Here is a 19,246-nt window from a genome sequence, read left to right as displayed (position 1 = left end):
GTTGATGTTCCGTGAAAGGATACTATTCAATTTTAAAAGTCAAATGCAGGTTGGTTAAATTTTTTTTTTTTCCGGTGACTGGATTATACCAACCAGAAGTTTACATTTTTTTGTGCATCATTCTTAAATTTGCACAACGCAGTGAATCGCGATATCTAATTACTTATAAAGAATAAATGAACTCAGCCGATCGGTCAATTATTGTTGTGGATCCTTCCTTTGCATGATGAAGAGAGACGAATCGAGTCGGTCCACACGATAATTCCCCTATTATTGTGGGCAGCCTAGAGTGGATTTCTAGCCATTTGTAGTTCATATTTACATGGACCAAATTCGACCGTCCAAGGCCCACATTCTTCATTGGGCCGCATATATTGGTTCAAACAAGTACTGTGATATGGCTTCACCGGTTCAATCAGATCAGATGACCTCTGCAAAACAAAAATGATAATGAACAAGAAGCTATTGATGGATATATAATGTCCGGAGCAAAGTATAGAAATGTGTCACCTAAGATAGAGTAAGTCAATCGTTGAGTAATCTTTCGAGTCACAACAAATATGCATGCGACAGATGTGTAATGTTGCGTTGCCAATTCACTTATGAAAGTCGAAAGGACTTGCTGCCATAGAAGGAGATAACTCTCACAATCATATCTATGTATAATATATAATGACAAAATGAAAGAGATTATTTAACTAGGTTGCGCCAAGTGTCATTTCAATATTGATAAGGCATTACCACGTGTTAGATTCCTAGCTCCCTAACCTTCTCCATATTTGAATTATCCATGAGCTATGACTTCATTAATTAGAAATATTTAATGCACCACAATATTTCAAATAAAGAAGGCCATAGTATATAGAATTACGTTTCAACAATTAATTCTAAATTTTCTTATTCATCTTAATCTATTTCATTTACCGATTGGCCTTTGTCTTTCAGAGGAAGAGTGCCATTTTTGAGCTTTTAAATTCATCGCCCAATTTTCTTCTCCAAGAATCCTAGACCATTAATTCAATCCCTCATATTTCATAGCCCCTATCAATAAATTAAATAACGAGACAATTTTGAGCAATGATATTCTCAAAATTATATATATGAAACAATATGGTGTTAACAACATCTCTAATCGATTAATTTTGAAATCATAACAAAAATTAAATAACGAGATTATTTTTGACTAAGATGATATCTTTAAAATTATATATACACCAATATGGTCTTAACAACACATCTGTAGTCTATTAATTTTGAAATCATAATAGTAATTAAATAACATGACAATTTTCGACTGTGGTGATATTATCAAAATTATATATATTCATCAATACAATATTAACAACACATCTCTAATATATTAATTTTGAAATGATAGTTTTTTTTACAAAAGCAACTAAGAATATTGATAGCCTTAAATATATACAATTGTGTTTGTCTCTTAAAGGCAGTTGTTGAACTGTTGGCCTTAAAAAAAAATAACGAAATTGTTTCCCAAGCTTGAATACGAAAGGCGGATTGATAAAATAAAAGATATTACGATGAATAAGAAAATTTGAAATTAATTGCTGAAACATGATTCTATGTACCATGGCCTTATTTTTTTGAGATATTTTGTTGTATTAAACATTTCTAATTAATGAAGTCATCTCTTATGGATAATTCAAAGGTGGATGAAGGATGGGGAATTAGGGATCTGACACATGACAATACCTTATCAATTTTAGAATGTTACTTAGCGCAGTTTCATTAAACATGCTATTTTGTTCTGCCATTATAAATTATATATAAAAAAAAGTTTTTAGCTCAAGCAGTTAATTTCAAATTTTCTTATTCATCTTAATCTCTTTTATTTTATCAATCCGCCTTTCGTATTCAAGAGGAAGAGTGCCATTCCTGAGATTTTAAATTTTCACCCAATTTTCTTCTTCTCGTATCCCAGACCATCAATTCAATTCCTCAAATTTCATGGCCCCAATAATAAATTAAATAGCAGAAAAATTATCAGCGATGATATCCTCAAAATTATATATATACAACTATATGGTGTTAACAACGCATCTCTAATCCATTAATTTAAAATCATAATAGAAACTAAATAACGAGACTATTTTCGACGAGGATGATATTGTCAAAATTATATATACATCAATATGATCTTAAACAGTACATTTCTAATCTACTGATTTTGAAATAATGTAATAGTAATTAAATAGTATGACAATTTTCGACTATGATGATGCTCTCAAAATTATATATATACAACGTTAATAGCACATCTCTAATATATTAATTTTGAAACGATTATATTTTTTCACAAAAAAAATGGTAGCTTTATAATATATGCAACGAATTATGTATTTGTCTCTTAAAGCCAACTGTTGAAGTTTTGGCCTAAAAAACACAATGAGGTTTTTTGCCAAGTTTTTACTTGCACAATAAAATATATTACTTATTACTTATTACTCAGAGATATTTGGTCAAATAGAGAGACATACTTGAGCTATAAATTTATGTTTTATATTTAATGATAGTTTTATTATATTGATACTATAAATTACGTATAAGTATCATAAAAGTATATTTTTTATCGTAGAGTATATATTTATTCAAATTAATGGGTTAACATCAATAACATATGTTGTCTAAATAAATAATACTGGAATTGCTACTTTTTAAATTATGTTCGTTGTACACGTATAAATTTAATTAGTATATATAAAACGACTAACCATAATGAAATAACATAGAAATTTTCAAATCTTCGTCTAATGTAATAACAAATGGTTTGAAGAACTCATATGTTTCATGGGAAGTAAAACTCACGATTATGTTCATATGTTTATTATTATATTTTTCCTTATTATTTCAAAAAGATAATAAGGAAAAAATATGAAATAATAAACATCTGAACATAATCGTAAGTTTTTACTAATTAATCAATATTAAATTGATGTGAAAAAATAAAAGTAACGTAGAACTTAATAATAAAAATATAAATGAAGCTTTCATAACAAAATGAATTAATAAAATTATTAAGTTAATCACAAAATGCATGGGATAAATTTATATTGTAATTATAACTAATTATCATAATCTTGATTAAAATAATTTTATTCATTTCATTTAATTGCCAATTTGAGAATCATCCAAAACTTAATTTTACAAACGTAAGTTAGTTTATATTTATAGTGATCTAATTATATAAAAAATATATTTTTTTCATGATCATAATCCCGCACAACGCGGGTTAGCTAGAATGTGTAGTGGCTATTTAACTTCTAGAAAAGTAATTTCATTTGGAAAAACGACCTACTTTTAACAAGTAAGTAACCCCAAATTTTTTAGTAAATGGTAGCAATTAAAATTAAAAAGGAAGATTTATTGAAAGAAAAGACGAAAATTGAAAGAGATAGAATATGTTTTAAAAGAAATCAAAGAAGTAACAAGCAAGCTGAGGAAGAGGAAAATTATTAGTTTTGAGTCAAATTAAGGAATTGTGTTTTGAAAGTTTAGATTTTTTTTTTTAAATAATGCTATTCCATTTTATGATAAAAAAAGAAAGGGTTCGGTCGATTTTACCAGACAGGTCCTACCGAAAAAAAAAGATATAGAATATGTTTTAAAAGAAATTAAAGAAGTAACAAGCAAGCTAAGAATGAGAAAAGTTCTCATCTTGGGTCGAATTAAGGAATTGTAGTTTAGATTTTTTTTAATAATGCTCTTGCATTTTATAATTTTTTTAAAAAAAGAAAGGGTTTGGTTGATTTCACTAGACAGGTCCTATGGATAACAACAATATAAAGAATTGGATGAAAAGATCTCCAACATAGAAATTCATCTTTTAGAATTATCTTTCATACTTATTACATATTTAACAATTTTTTACTATATTTCATATATCTTTTGATATTAATACTGATAGTATCATTTGATATCAACCCCGATCATTAACTCCAATCTTTCTAGCTTACGCATATGCGTGAAAACCTCTAATCTAGTTCAATATACTATCGAGTTGTTTAATAAGGAAAAAAACTGAATGATGGCTGAGAATCGAGATGGACGGGGGGAACGGTGGTGACTAAGTTTGAATAAGTAAATATGATAATAAATATGGGCTTGAAAGAACTTATTAGGGAGATATTGTCATATTTCTTGTTTAAATAAAAGATTAAAGATGACTTATCGTTAGACTGTAGACATGCATTTTCATTATTTCTAATAACTGTCCATCTCTAGTTTTGGTCCGACTCGCTCTTGTTTCCCAACCTCAAACTCGGTTTCACTTCGGATTTGCACTCAGAAATTATGACCGACCCGTGAGTCGAGAGACTCAAGACCTCATAGCGGAAGCAGTGGCTAGTTTAGGCAAATAAGAATGTCTTGCATCGAATAATCGACGTGTCTCGGGAAAGCGTATGCTCGTGACCAACATCATCTGAGATTATCGAACCTACAAATTCTGCCCGACATATGCTACAAAATCGATCCAATGTCTCATCCACATTTGAAATTTGGAAGGGGGGATAGGAAGGGGACATAAACGAAAGAGGATATCAAAATGACAGCACGTTAAGGTATGGCACGCTATCATGTATATGTTTTATGTATGCTCCCAAATGTCAACATCGTCCCACTGTTTGCAGACATATCTCGTGACCCCCTTTATGTTTCCTTTGCTTCCAACCTGTCCTCCACGATTCCCTTTTCCTCGTATTCATCTTATCTACAAAATCGATACGAAATCGAAAACTCATCGTCGACGGTGAAATTTTGTTCTTCACAAACAAATCAGTTGATCCATATCTTCCTAGACATGTATTGTCATCATTGGACGTATAGAGTCCGAAGTTCATATTATTGCACCGTTATCTTCTATCTTATTTTATTGAACAGATTAAAGTAGTAAGTGGCGATCTCTATTATGAATGTACTATGCAAATAAAGAAATGACATATGGCCGACATATCGGCCACATAATCTTTAACAACCTTATTTGAATCCGAATGAGAAAGACGGAACATGACCAACAATGGACTTTTGCGTGATTTTGCATTATTAAAATTGATATTTATTAACTCTATCTTATTATTATTTTAATGGACAATAAAATTATCCATCCACCGATGATCACGGATTCATAGTGCAAATTCTAATAGAGTGACATCTAAGCATACCCAGGTTCATCAATTTTTCCACTCAAAAGGCGAGAGGATTTAGATATCCAGAGTCTGAATGATTAAAGGTTAAATAGCTCGGGGTAAGATCGAAAATGGCTGTTATATAAAAACCATTCTCTCGAACAAGTCGAGTTAGTCTCAAGTCTCTACAATTGGAGTCACTCACTGGAGATGTTAAGAGTGTTAAATGTCTGTACGAGCTGTACAAAGCCACGCGGTGGAACAATCCTGATACTGCATCGCATCAGCCTGATTTCAATTTCTTGGCGGCCCGAACAAAGTTCATAATCACTTGGGTCTCGCTCAACCTCTGCTGCATTGAGATATATAAGCACATGAAGCTCGATTTTATAGGAAAGAATTTGCTGTGAATGGTCGATCTATACGTAGAAGTTGAGTGAGTAGATACCTGATGTAATGAGAAGTGGCGCTGGACGGCATTAAGCATCTCTTCCCTTGGCGTGCTAGAATTCAAACCCACCTGCAGATTTTTGTCAAGCAAATTCAGGAGTTTGATTCGTCGATCCTGATCAAATACGACATTGACTGCAATAAAAGTAGTTTGGAATACGTACAAGTTTGTAGTGCTTGCAGTATCTCCAAAGCGAGTCTGTCCCGAGTTTCAGCAAGTTCACCTTCTAAAATCCCGAAAAATTGGATCATTCAGATTCCTGAACAATGTGAAATAAATCGCAGATATAGTGTTTCTCTCTTTTTTCTCTTACCAGATGAGGAGATTGAATTATTGACTGTACGTCTCGGTACGTTCCACGATTCATGGGCTTAGCAGATGGAGATGTGGACCAGGGTCTAGTGTGACGAACCCGGGGCTTGCTGATTTTCGGGAAGTTAATGGCACTTGCTGCTCAGGGAAATTACAAAGCAAACATCTTAATCAGAGGTCAGACAGTACCAACCCCAAGAGGCCTAAGTTCATGAAATCAAGAAGCAGCAATACACATATTAACTCACGAAAATTGTGATCCTTGACTCCAGTGTCGGACCCACTGCTGGAATCCAAATAGATATCATCATCTTCATCGTTTCCAGAGGGATGTTCCAACACGCTCAGCGCGTTCCTCTGCAGCTTAACTTCGATCCCGTTTTTAAGAACCTTGGATGAGTGCACAGAGTGTTAGGGAACGCACTACTTCGGTTCCAGCAGAACAGCTTTGAATAAATAGATATGAGAGGAACAAAGCTCGAATAATAACCCTCCCTTCAAGTCAGACCTAAAACTCATGTAACTTCGAAGTTGTTCATAATCCGAATCGAACAAATCCAAGTGATTGGTGTCTGCAAACTAGTGAGGGCATTACAGATGGCCGAAACGAATATCGGGCTCCGGTGATATGGTTAACAAAGCATTGCTATTACGGAAAATATCGATTTGGCTTTGCCTGGTATAAAATTGCCGAGTATAACAATTTGAGCACAAAAAAGAAGGGGAAAAGGGAAAAAAAAAAAGAGCAAACAAAAGCATCCCTGAGATTAGGAAATAACTAATAGAAGTTTCTGTCAGAATATGCAGGTTAGGCCAAGAAACAAAATACAAATCAAATAAAGGCATAAAAGCGTTTTTCAAACTTTATGGCTCGAGGAGAATCTTCCAGATAAAATATAAGGATAATGATTCTCTTGCTCCTAATCTACATGCTCGAACCATGCGAGTGATATACTTCCAAATTTTGTTTGTCCGATGAAGCAATCGGAACTGGTGTGCATTCAAGGATTAACCCGACAAACAAGGAAGCGAATGGCCAACGGTGGATAAGGTTTGTCAATACAATACCAGCCAGTGCCAGCCTCCGAGTCCGACAGCCTTCTTGACGACGCCTTGAAGGCCAACGAGCACCGATTTGGTCCTGTTGTTGCCGGTGATGATGACCTTGGTGTGCCTTGGGAGGACGGAGAGCTCCTCGTCCCCACTCTCCTCTCGGAAAGGCGAGAGAACCCGCGACATAATGTCAGGCTCCTCCAACATTTCGATGCGATCCCGGTAAAACACCAATATATGACCCCTCCCACCAGTGGATGTTTAAACTCACGACAGAAGGCCCAAATCAATGCTTGACGTTGACGACCCAACGAGAATTCCCCTCTCCAGCACTGCAACGCTAGCTACTTCCCAAAAACTGCTAGATTTAGCGGAGAAATGGAGAACTGGTTTGGGGTGGAGAGCAAGAGCCCACCAATTCTGGCATCAAGGTGTTGCCATTATCAGCAGTTGCAGAGGCTAGGCACACTCAGAATGGAATCGATTGGGTGAAAATGTCTCACTGCTCATCTCAAATGCAATTCCAATCTCTTCCTGAAGTCAAAGGGGCTGTCAGGTGCTATGATTTGGAATTCATTGGCATCAGTGATGTCCCTGAAAAACAAGAAGAAATAGTAAAAAATGGGTTAACAAAAGTAGCAGAAAAACTTTGGATTCTCACAGCTTAAACCCACAAGGAACCATTTTCAGACATTGACGAAAATTTTCAAGCTTTTTTCGTTCCAATGCAAAAGCTAAGATTGCCAAGTAAAGAACTGAGACCGACCCAGTGGAGGAAACTCAATTTCTGCCACACGCATTGTGCGGGTCTACACATCAAGGACTGCTACAGCAGCAACTTCGAGCTTCAAACCCACTTCAAGCTCGGAACTATGAGAGATCCGCAGGGGTTTGGGAGGAGAATGAGGGAAGGGGATTGGGTTTTTTTGCTGCTGCTGCTGCTGCTGCTGATTGAGTGCGAGGAAAAAGTTCTTTTCAAGAGCACAGCTTTTGAGAGGGAACTGATGGGGGGGAGAGCAAGCACAGTAACCTGCCGCAAATAATACGAAAGATCATGGAGAGAGAGTAGAGAGAGAGAGAGAGAGAGGGAGAGAGAGGGCACAGAGCAGCGTGTTTAATGCTTACCAACTGCCAAGATGAAACGGACCTGCCATTCGCCGTACGGCCCGTCAGAACAGGCACCACCGGCTCACCCGGCGCCCGGTAAAAGCCAAGTCGGAAGATGATGCTTTGCCCCTGATCGCATAGAGTCGGAGTTCGAGCAGCCCGCATGCAAAATATTCACTTCACAAATTTCAATAATAATCATCCCGAATAGCGTTCTACGCTTAAAAATGGTAGTGTTGTAATTTCATCAATGTTCAATAATATGACATTTACCCAGGAAGGAAAAAAAAAAAAAAAAACATGACACGGTACGGGAGTATCGGAGCCGCGAAGCTGGCTGAGGAGCTGAAACGGTCGAAAGGCTTGTGAAGGAAGGGGTACCGGGAGACGTACACGTGTCAGTAGCACAGCTGTCGGACCTTATCCTAGCATAGGAAGTTACTTGGACCGGCATAATAAAATTAAACCCAGGGATGATAATTTAAAGGAAAAGGAAAATGACAAAAAGGGAAATATAATTTTAATATTTTCAAAATAAAAAAAAAATGTTATTTCGTTAGAGACAAATTGCAGGGGATTTGAAACTGGATTTGAAGTCCGCTCCGACTCACGCAGCTGGAGCGCACTCAGGAAAATAAAAATCTCGCTTTTCCCATTCTTTTCTTTTTATTTTCTTATTTATAAATGAGATCGTTGAGATAATATAGTGAACTATAAATATTAATAATTAATAAAAAGATATTAAAAAGTATTATAAAATATCAAATCTATAACCTCATAATTATCGGACGAGAATATATGTTATGCATTCTTTGATTATTTTTTATTTTGTTTGGTGAGGGGATTGAATTTCAAAAGGTGGGACACACTCCCACATGCATCCTCGTTCAATTTCGCTCCGGCTTCCTTGTCTTCGGCCCTTTCCACTTTTACCATCTTCATATGGCAGGGCAGCATCCGATTTTGCCATATTAGTATTTGGACGAGAAACAACGTATATGATTCATGTCCCAAGAGAAATCGTGATGGCATCTCTAATTAACATACAAATTTACAAACCACGAGTCCATGCAACGTGTAGGCATGGCCCGAGCGTTACATGTCGTTGCCTGGAAAGCCCTCCTAACATTGCCTTCTGTGGTGGTGGTGGACCACAAAATGTCACGAAATATAGCTTCTCGCTGCGTCACGAGTTCCTGTTAGAGCAAAACATTGACATTGAATCCACCATACAGCGGTCTTGGCAGTAGTAACCAACAGACCATCCGATGTTACTTCCATAAATAACGGATGCAGCAACCCACCGACAAAAGTTACATGATTGTATCACCCATCCATTTGTGTCCCACTACTCTATCCAGGCCATACTTGCTGCATCTCAGGAGTACATATTATGTGGAAATGGCGACATTCGACTATCTTATACATCAATTAAATTCCTGTCTCTTTCATATTGATACCAAACTTGACTTTACTTTCCAATATACAATAAGATGTCAACTACATGCCCAAATACAAAGAGGTCACAATAGGATTACGGGCCAGTATCTTAAAAGACATTGTGTACAAAACCAGGTTCTTCGAATAACACATGCTTCCAAAACCATGTTCTCATCTCCCATAATATTGTCGAAGGGTCATAACACCCCTATATATTTCCAGGATATAAGCAACTATAGAAGCATTCACGAGAGGAATTTTTTTTTTTTTTGAGATACAGATTGCCAGGAAAGAGGCCTTTAAGAGACGAGTTTGTTACAGGAACAACTCTTCATTATCGCCGTCCTGTGTTGCCTCTAGGGGATTGGGATCGGGATCGGGAGCGGTCGCGGTGCCTTCTGTAAGAGTTAGCATCTTTATCTTCCCTCCTGCCACGAGGAGAGTGGGACCTTCTTGATCGGTCCCTTGTGTATGGGTCTCTGTCACGCCGTTGCCTTGGGGAATAACTGCGGGACCTTCTACCACCATTTCCTGCATGTTTCCAGCACTGATGAGTAAATCTTGCGCAGATAGCTTCAAGAATGCATGTGAACAAATCAAGTGAATCCTAAGGTTAATCTTCCACGGTGGTGATAACCGGAATGAATCCTAAGGTTAATCTTCCATGGTGGGTTGCGGTTTCTAAGTTTTTCCGATCATAATACATCTTTCAGAGTGATACCTATTATCTTCTACATTTTCATTAGTTTCTTCCATCTTGAAGGAACAATTAGAAAAACTAGAAACAGTTTTCTTGGATCTAACCAGACACTAAATCAAGGGAATAATGGACTTGAAAGGAAAACAAGGAAATGAAATACCAATCCTGCAAATCACTACATTGAATATCTGATTCCAAGAAATTTTAATTCGAACCTCGCCTATCTCTGCCTCCCAGGTACTTGCCAGGAGTCGGTGTCCTTCCACGCTTTCTTTTTGCCTGCATATCCTCAGAAGCAAGAATGGTTTTTGTTCTTAACACCAACACTTCGATCAATAAGTCATATATTTGAAGGCGAGAAACATAGCCCAAGAAATAGAGAGAGAGAAGCCTCTATAGTATTTTAAAGTATGAAATTGAAAAGAACGAGAGGTTGATGTCAGATACGGTTACTCCTTTTGAAAGGCAAAAAGGGCATATAGAATAGAAGCCTCAGCGACACCAAAATAGTAGAATTTGAATTGAATCGATGAGTTCGGGGATGTCGATGCAGAGGACATGTTGCGAAGGGTATGTTCAACGGGGTCAGATCATAGACTGTGAATTTCGATGGAGTTACACAGACAAGACCTGCTGTTAAAATTTATCAGGCAACACCAATGAAGAAGCAAAAGTCCAAAAGTAAGATTTCAAGGTCAAAAGGCAACTCATGTTGTAGGATGAAATTGCGGCAATTTTGCAGAGGCAAACCTTTTCGACTGTGATAAGTCGACCTTCAAGAACTGAGCGGTTCAAATACTTTAGACAACGCTCTGCATCATCAGCCGATGCCATCGTCACAAAACCAAACCCACGAGATTCTCTGGTCCGAGGATCTATGACCAGTTGGCATTCGAGAACCTAAGGAAAAAAAGCTCATTTGAGATTCACAAATATTAATTTGCATTTTTCTGAGTAGTAGCAAGACATACATATTAGTGTTTGGCTGCTATTGACAACGACCACAATAACAGTGTGGTTTCAAGTTATTCCAAATAGAACAACAGAAACACGAGCTCCATACCTTCCCTTCCTTGCTGAAATACTTCTCAAGATCGTGCTGGGTAATCCTTGTTGACAACCCTGTCACATACAAATTATTCCCAGGATTGGCAGCACCTTCAGAATCTTGGCTCCTGCAATCATAGATCTCCGCTATCAAACATCCAATAAAAAGTATATCTGATGGAAAAGCTAAGATTTCTTACGACATTAGAACAACCGTATCAGCATATAACAGATATAGCAAATAAAAGCTGAACTGAACAATGTTACGAGCATACCTCGAGCGACTCCGCCTAGATCTCGAGGGGGATCTTGACCGAGACCGACGGCCTCTGACTGGTGAAGCATTCTCTGGCGGAGAGGCAGACCTAGCAGTAATAGAATAAAGTAAGACCAAGAAAGAGAAGTGCGGGAGCGAAAACCCAAATTATCGAGATTTCATATCGAAGTAACTTACCTTATTCTCCTCGTGTATGGCATACCTACCATAAAAGAAGATATCAATACATCATTCATAATTCACTGACAAACATTAAATTCTGGGACATTTTCTAATACTTCTTCGGCCCAGAGCTTTCATCTTCGGAATTGATCAGCAGACGATATCAACCACAAGCAGATACAATACAACTAACAAATTAACCTCCCAAGGATTGTCAAATGTACCTCAAATTCATCAAAATTCAAAACAAATATTGCCTGAGTTATGGCTAAGACACGCAATTTGTCGGAATTCTTAGTTCAGCCGGTCAAGACAGAAGTAAACACATACACTCAAATTCGACGGCTTCAGTGCGATTGCTGAACCAAAAGATCAAAAAAGAAAGTATCGCAACCCCAGGCAATGTTGCAAAAAAACAAAAGCTTTACCTCTGCTATGAAGAATGGCGGAGTCAACTCGGTTGCGCCTGAGCCCTAATTGGAGATGCACAGAGAGAGAGAGAGAGAGAGAGAGAGAGAGAGAGAGAGGTAAAACTGGGCCCTGAGATGGCCTTCTTATTTTCAGCTCCCCTAGTAAAACCAAATGGGGCCGAACGGAAGCCTCAATAGAAGGGGGAGTTATTATAGGTGGAAATTCGAGGAAACATCGAGGGCAAATCGGGAAAGTCGCAAATCTCACTACAGAACAAAGATCCCGGCCGCCAAAGCGGCACCTATATCAGGAGCCGCAGCACCCGCTTAGTCTGTTTCCCACCGTCTCGCAGGGCGAAGCGCACCGCCAAACGATCGGCCCAATATTCATCACCAATTCACAATCGCAATCCTGTGAACTTGAACTCGTCCCCTGATAATTTCTCGATCAACATGGGTCACGGTGCGAATCTTTTGATTCTTCTGACCATCCCGCGATTCGTCAATCAAAACTGCGAAATTATGGTTGAACTTCGAGCTGGATTTATCAAATGCTTAATGCTCTTGCAAATTCACGTTTTCAGGTGAGAAGGGTCGGCCGAGCAAGAGCATGAAACCCTCTTCCAAGGTTGTGCTCCCGATTCCTAACTGGGTCTGTTGCTTCCCGTCCTTCAATTTTGATTAGAGTGCACAAGCGATGAACTTGAACATTTGCAGGATGATTACCGTAATGCGATTCCGGAGGACGAAGAAGCCACCTATGGAGAAGAAATCGAGGATGATTATCACGACGGTGTGGATTTATGTCTTCCTTTACTTGTTATGGGTTGAAAAGGGGGTAAACGAGGAGGAATTTCATTCATTTTGGTGGTGTATGATTGCAGGGGAAGGGAAAAAGAAGGACTTTAGCAAATTAGAGCTGAAACCTGACCATGCCAATCGGCCGCTATGGGCATGTGCTGATGGCAGGATTTTTCTAGAGACTTTCTCGCCTCTGTATAAGCAGGCTTATGATTTTCTCATTGCCATAGCCGAACCAGTTTGCAGGTCAGTTCATCGTAGAAGTTTGCAAACAGCTGCTGGGCCTCAGCTCATTTCCGTTATGTGTGCATAAGTTACTCAAGCTTGACGATTGGATATGATTGTGCTGTGTAGGCCTGAGTCGATGCACGAGTATAATTTGACCCCACACTCGTTATATGCTGCTGTTTCCGTCGGTCTCGAGACGGAGACTATCATAACCGTCCTGAGCAAGCTATCCAAGACAAAGCTTCCTAAAGAGATGATTGATTTTATACATGCTTCTACTGCTAACTATGGGAAAGTGAAGCTTGTTCTTAAGAAGAACCGATACTTTATCGAATCCCCATTCCCTGAGGCAGGATAATTTCTTCTTCCCTTTCATTTCAATAGCAGTCTATGCAGGTTCCATTGTGGATTTAATATTACTGATAAGAATGCATTTGCAGGTGTTAAAGAAATTGCTCAGGGACGAAGTTATTTCTCGCGCAAGGATTACCTCCGAGGTATTTTTTGCAGAATCGTTCGCTGTGAACAAGTCTTCTTTCAGGAGCAGTTCTCTCTATTATTTTACATGAAAAATGAAAGAATTATTATGAATCAATTCTGAGTTGAAGAAAGATTTGAATATTAATCGATAATCACTTACTCATGGTCTGATAAATCTTTTCATGGACTGATTAGTCGGACGATAATATATTATAGAGTCCCATTCTACATGTCCATATCAACAATAACGAAATTTCTAGTAAGAGGAAAATCTGTTAACTAACAGTCCGCATTTTGTCACTTCTTGCTCATTTTTCTTGGTCGCTCTTAATGTCGATGCTGCTTCTTTCCTAATTAATGATTTTGTGTTTTCATTGTCAAGTAAGCTAGAGAACAGCATGCAGTACAATTGGAGTTACGTAATGGTATTTGCTTAGTGTCATTATAGCTATATTTCCCACTTTATTGAAGTTACTTGCCAGTATGTTCAGCTAGTCTTTCTATTAGTGATCCGCCTTGTGCTTCTCAGAAATTCTGATTCGCTATTGTTTTCCTGCAATTTGAAATAGCTCTCTCCCTTTGTTTTTTTCTTTTTGTAAATAACAAAATAGTAAAGCCATGGTCTGATTAACTCTCCTTGTTCTAGGCTGCTGGTGCTGAGGGGTTTACAGTTGGCAAAGCAATGGGTGAAGTTGTCTCTGGTCATAATGAGTTGTTAAATGAAGCACAACTGGCTGCTGCAGCTGAAGAGAAAGAAACCCACTCCTTCGAAATTGATCCAGTTCAGGTGTAGTTTTAGTGGGCATATTTGAATCCAGTCTTCGTTTCTTATTAGATTTTGCATGTCGTCATATATGCTGGGCTGCTCATCCTCAGGTGGAAAATGTGAAGCAACGATGCTTGCCTAACGCATTAAACTACCCCATGATGGAGGAATATGACTTCAGGAATGATACTGTGAGCGAAGTTTTCTGTTTTGTAGTCTCTTCTTTAGATATTTGAGGTGCATGTTTTCATCAAATAAAATTGCAGGGGGAAAAAAAAAGGTTGCACCTTATTGTTAATCTCTGTTGCAAATTTTAATGTAAGTCTCTGTTCTTTTGTTGCTTTAGGTGAACCCTGACCTGGAAGTGGAGCTCAAGCCTCATGCACAGCCACGGCCGTATCAGGAGAAGAGCCTTAGTAAAATGTTTGGAAATGGTATGTGCTCTTATGAGACGTATTAGCAGTGATATTAACTGATGTTCATTGTTAGAGAATAATGTCTGTAGAGGAAAGTACATTTAACTGTTACAAGGAGCGGGATTCTCCTATTTGAAACTATTTGGGAAAAGCAAATGACAGGAATTCTCCAACTGCAAACATAGTTAAGACACCTGAAACAATGAAGCCACAAGTTCTAGTTTCTTGTCATTTGTTTTGACTTATGAAAATGGTGAAATGGTTATATTTATCTGTAAGTGCAAAACATTTGGCGAGATGGTCGAGTGGTATGAATACGATCTCATTGAAGTCATTTGAGAAAGTGCCACAGCTCTGCTCTATGTTTTTAATAAAGGCAAACCTGTAACCCCGTGATTGTTTACTTCATATTACTGTTAATAAATTGCACGTCTTTAATGAGCCCTTTTGGAGGAAAAACCTTTTACTCAATTCTTGAATTGTTCAGTGATTCTCCTTTTGAACCTGTACCAAATGTTTAGAAGACCTCTGTCCTATTCATTAAACTCAGTTGTCTCCAACTTTTGGTTATTGGCTAGGAGGATGGGATTTTAATCTGATTATTTGTGAATAAAAGAGCTTCGGGGTTTTAGGATTACTTTGATTGAACTTAGAAATTTTTTGCAGGCAGAGCGAGATCTGGCATTATTGTTTTACCTTGTGGTGCTGGGAAGTCTTTGGTTGGAGTTTCTGCAGCTTGCAGAATAAGAAAGAGTTGTCTCTGCTTGGCGACAAATGCCGTATCAGTGGATCAGTGGGCTTTCCAGTTCAAGCTGTGGTCCACCATAAGAGATGAACAGATCTGCCGTTTCACATCTGACAGCAAAGAAAGATTTCGTGGCAATGCCGGGGTGGTTGTAACCACGTATAATATGGTTGCTTTTGGTGGAAAACGTTCCGAAGAGTCCGAAAAGATTATTGAGGAAATAAGGAACAGAGAATGGGGATTGCTTCTGATGGATGAGGTAACGTCATGGTTTATAACCATATGCATATATGACTTTTCTGTAGTCTGATAATTTATATATCCTTTTCTTTTTGACCGCTAAGCATATATATGTCCTTCCCTACAGGTGCATGTGGTTCCTGCACATATGTTTCGTAAGGTCATCAGCCTAACCAAGTCTCACTGCAAGCTAGGTCTCACTGGTATGAATTTAGATGTATTAGCTTGTCCCTAGTTTCTTGCTTCTTTTTGCGGAGGCTGTGCATTTGAAGTATGAACTAGACCTGAGGAATTTGTTTCCTATGCTTTATTCTAGCAACACTTGTCAGAGAGGATGAGAGAATTACAGATCTGAACTTTCTTATTGGCCCCAAGTTGTATGAAGCGAACTGGTTGGATTTGGTTAAAGGAGGATTCATTGCAAATGTTCAGTGTGCCGAAGTATGGTGCCCAATGACAAAGGAGTTCTTTGCAGAATATCTTAAGAAAGAAAACTCCAAGAAGAAGCAGGTTTGTGGCCACTAAGAATCACCGAGAAGCAGGGGGTTTTGTATGTTTCATAATCTAAATGCGTTTTGGAATTGCAGGCTCTGTATGTGATGAACCCCAATAAATTCAGGGCGTGTGAGTTCCTCATACGATTCCATGAACAGCAGCGAGGTGATAAGATAATCGTCTTTGCTGACAACCTTTTCGCCCTCACAGAGTACGCGATGAAGCTTCGCAAACCAATGATATATGGTGCCACAAGGTTAAGTTTCTGGGAGTTACTTTAAGCTGTAATTCAAAATATGGTTGTCAGAATTTATCTGTTCTTATTTTTATTTTCTATTTTGGGTTATTTGTGCAGCCATATTGAACGCACAAAGATTCTTGAGGCTTTTAAGACCAGTCGTGATGTCAACACCATATTCCTCTCAAAGGTATCCTATTAGTCATCTAGGATGGTTATCTTTAATTTTTAACATCTCTACTGTAGGATTTTGGTGATACTACTCCTAGGTAGCAGGTGGTGAATGGCAATGAAGGATATGCTTTGCTCCTTTCCTCGTAGGTGGGTGATAACTCTATCGATATTCCTGAGGCAAATGTGATAATTCAGATATCATCACATGCTGGTTCGAGACGTCAGGAAGCCCAGCGGCTCGGTCGTATTCTTCGTGCAAAAGTAAGTGGTAAAGTATACCTGGTATATATTCTTTTGCTGTTACTGGGTATGGTTTGAATGACCATGGAAAGTTCGAGTCAATAGGAAGATCCATCCATAGCATTTGCCACAAGATTGGGAAAATCCATCCATAGCATTTGCCGCAAGATTGTATAGAAATTTGTTTCCACGCTAAAATTTAATTTGGGAGAAACTTTTGACGCATTTGTGACAGGACAGATTAGTCGCTAATCCAAGTCACTTTATAGAATTATGTTTTTTTCTTCTTTTTCGGTAATTAAACAATCTGTTTGAACAGGGTAAGCCTCAGGATAGGATGGCGGGAGGCAAAGAGGAGTACAATGCGTTCTTTTATTCTCTTGTGTCTACAGACACACAGGTCGAAACCTACCTTTTCCCGATTTCCCATAATTAGTTTGATCAACTCGATTAATTTTCTTCTCTTAGCACTAGTACCTACGAGTTCCTTTCTGGGTTCAGGAAATGTACTACTCAACCAAAAGGCAACAATTTTTGATCGATCAAGGTTATAGCTTCAAGGTATGCCTTATCCACAACTTCAGTGTTATATATGAAGTGCCTTCTGCAATGTCAATGAAATTCATCTCTGTTTACAGCTCCCTTTTTTAACTGTAGGTTATAACAAGCTTGCCTCCACCTGATTCTGGGGGTGATCTAAGTTTCCACCATCTGGATGAGCAACTGGCACTTCTGGGCAAGGTCAATTAGTCTTTTCTTCCCCCGCTTCTCTCTCTTGTTTCCCCTTCAAAGTTTGGTTCAATTGCTTAACTATGTGAGTTGCACCTTACAGGTACTGAGTGCTGGGGATGATATGGTAGGCTTAGAGCAGCTTGAGGAAGATGCCGATGATATAGCCCTACACAAAGCACGTCGTTCTCTGGGTTCGATGAGTGCAATGTCTGGTGCTAATGGTATGGTTTACATGGAGTACAGGTGCGTCCCATGATGCTCTATTTTATGTTCATTCATTGTATGAATTTTTATGAACTACATACCAACTATTGCAAGAGCATTTGCTCTTGTTTGTTATGTGCATGGTGATATAGTTAACTCTTAATATTTTGCCTCGTGCATGGATTTATAACGGTGAATTCATGACTATAAGATTAAAAAGGAGGCAAACAAGCAAGATAAAACGTCTAACACAAGCTTTGATTTCCCTGTAAAAAGGACAGTGCCCGGATATAGTTTTAGAAACTTGGTTGCACGGTAATATTTATGACTCTCTTTTGAAAGTCATTTTAGCTTTGCCCTTGGCAATCTTGTTGGATCTGGTGGAAAATGCAATGGTTCACGTAGAATTTTGTTCGTGCATTTCGTTCATTACTGTTCTCTGCCCTGCGAAGGTGGTAAAGTTGTTTAATTTCCCCTTTCCCGTGAAGGATATTTAGCATTATCTCATATCATCATTATCATTTGCATTTCCTCTTTCAGCACTGGGAAGAAGCCCATGGGTCAGGGGAAGCCGAAACCCAAGGATCCATCGAAACGGCACTATCTGTTCAAGAAGAGATATGGCTGAGGAGGAGAAGCTGATGCTTGACAAGGCAATGCTGTTTCTTTACCTGTTGGTTTGGGTTACATAACATTCTCATATGTATCTCAAAATTTTGCCAGCGGATAAAAGTTTGGGAAGTGTAATTACATCGATAAAACTATGCTTATCTTGTAATTTACGTGTTGATCTCCCTAGTTGGCAATGTAAGGGAGCTTGAGAAGAACTGTCTAGTTTAATTACATTACGACGGCACAGGTAAGATTTATGCTGTTAGGTGTATGTTGATTCATCGAGCTTGTAATTCATAACTGCTCGAGGAAGAAAGAAATGCAATGCTGAGAAATCTTGTTGAGAAATCTTGTTGCACAAATCCTATGGTGGGTCCAGTATGAACTGATTAACATCATCCCAAGTTGTAAGTACGGTGTCTAGTGCGAAATGCTTGCTCTTCGACCTCGATTGTTAAGGCAGGAATATGAACCTTTCCCCACAGGGTCCCGTGAAAGCAACAGTTGTAAGGGCTGAAATGATTCTCGAGTAAACTAACAATTTACCCTTAAAAAGAATGATATTACATTAAATCTGATTTCAAGAAAATTTTTACATCAATTTTGATCATGACTTATTAAATGTACATCATATTGTTCATTTCGTCAAATGTTCATATGATATGCACTAATGTTCAATTTGATGTACATCAATCTCTCGAAAGGCGAATTGTTAGTTTACTCATGGTTCTTCAATTGTTATGTTGCCTCCTACACCTGCTCTGTTTTCGAC

The 19,246-nt window shown here is 38.2% G+C and overlaps 3 protein-coding genes across 4 annotated transcripts; 1 reads left to right on the top strand and 2 right to left on the bottom strand.

Moving 5' to 3' along the window:
* Positions 1-5,258: 5,258 nt before the first annotated feature.
* LOC116202459 lies at positions 5,259-8,058 on the bottom strand. Of its 2 annotated transcripts, XM_031534028.1 has the most exons (8): positions 7,727-8,058; positions 7,464-7,554; positions 6,976-7,380; positions 6,156-6,297; positions 5,909-6,045; positions 5,759-5,821; positions 5,593-5,664; positions 5,259-5,496 (listed from the first exon to the last, which is right to left on the bottom strand). In XM_031534028.1, exons 3-8 carry the CDS (start codon positions 7,165-7,167, stop codon positions 5,428-5,430), a joined length of 675 nt encoding a protein of 224 aa, XP_031389888.1. In that variant the 5' UTR covers positions 7,168-7,380; positions 7,464-7,554; positions 7,727-8,058; the 3' UTR covers positions 5,259-5,427. The 2 variants fall into 2 exon arrangements, with proteins under 2 accessions (XP_031389888.1, XP_031389889.1); XM_031534029.1 differs by having other exon boundaries at positions 5,259-5,493; positions 6,976-7,554.
* Positions 8,059-9,498: 1,440 nt separating this feature from the next.
* Positions 9,499-12,293, bottom strand: LOC116203888 (serine/arginine-rich splicing factor SR45a-like). The gene is made up of 7 exons (XM_031535851.1): positions 12,122-12,293; positions 11,709-11,733; positions 11,530-11,619; positions 11,271-11,382; positions 10,958-11,107; positions 10,423-10,486; positions 9,499-10,038 (listed from the first exon to the last, which is right to left on the bottom strand). The coding sequence occupies exons 2-7, from the start codon at positions 11,729-11,731 to the stop codon at positions 9,842-9,844; spliced, it is 636 nt and encodes a 211-aa protein (XP_031391711.1). The 5' UTR covers positions 11,732-11,733; positions 12,122-12,293; the 3' UTR covers positions 9,499-9,841.
* A 125-nt stretch (positions 12,294-12,418) lies between these two features.
* LOC116203887 (general transcription and DNA repair factor IIH helicase subunit XPB1) lies at positions 12,419-18,822 on the top strand. The gene is made up of 20 exons (XM_031535850.1): positions 12,419-12,566; positions 12,688-12,731; positions 12,821-12,896; positions 12,988-13,150; positions 13,259-13,481; positions 13,573-13,629; positions 14,259-14,399; positions 14,489-14,569; positions 14,725-14,812; positions 15,461-15,798; positions 15,907-15,982; positions 16,096-16,289; positions 16,367-16,530; positions 16,630-16,702; positions 16,834-16,947; positions 17,246-17,326; positions 17,428-17,487; positions 17,584-17,667; positions 17,759-17,901; positions 18,403-18,822. Exons 1-20 carry the CDS (start codon positions 12,557-12,559, stop codon positions 18,488-18,490), a joined length of 2,298 nt encoding a protein of 765 aa, XP_031391710.1. The 5' UTR covers positions 12,419-12,556; the 3' UTR covers positions 18,491-18,822.
* Positions 18,823-19,246: the final 424 nt, after the last annotated feature.

Source organism: Punica granatum, chromosome 4 (assembly GCF_007655135.1).
Source record: "Punica granatum isolate Tunisia-2019 chromosome 4, ASM765513v2, whole genome shotgun sequence".
NCBI lineage: Eukaryota > Viridiplantae > Streptophyta > Magnoliopsida > Myrtales > Lythraceae > Punica > Punica granatum.
The sequence above is the reverse complement of the archived record's forward strand: the minus strand, read 5'-3'. Positions and strand labels throughout refer to the sequence as shown.

Coding starts and splice junctions, on each gene's coding strand:
- LOC116203887 (XM_031535850.1), top strand. Junction 13,151..13,258: donor ATAGCCGAACCAGTTTGCAG/GTCAGTTCATCG, acceptor TGTGCTGTGTAG/GCCTGAGTCGATGCACGAGT. Junction 17,327..17,427: donor TTGTGTCTACAGACACACAG/GTCGAAACCTAC, acceptor TTCTGGGTTCAG/GAAATGTACTACTCAACCAA.
- LOC116202459 (XM_031534028.1), bottom strand. CDS start 7,167: ATGTTGGAGGAGCCTGACATTATGTCGCGGGTTCTCTCGCCTTTCCGA. Junction 5,822..5,908: donor TAATTCAATCTCCTCATCTG/GTAAGAGAAAAA, acceptor TCGGGATTTTAG/AAGGTGAACTTGCTGAAACT. Junction 5,665..5,758: donor ACTGCAAGCACTACAAACTT/GTACGTATTCCA, acceptor AAAAATCTGCAG/GTGGGTTTGAATTCTAGCAC.
- LOC116203888 (XM_031535851.1), bottom strand. CDS start 11,731: ATGCCATACACGAGGAGAATAAG. Junction 11,383..11,529: donor TCTAGGCGGAGTCGCTCGAG/GTATGCTCGTAA, acceptor CTATGATTGCAG/GAGCCAAGATTCTGAAGGTG. Junction 11,108..11,270: donor ATTTCAGCAAGGAAGGGAAG/GTATGGAGCTCG, acceptor TTTTTTCCTTAG/GTTCTCGAATGCCAACTGGT.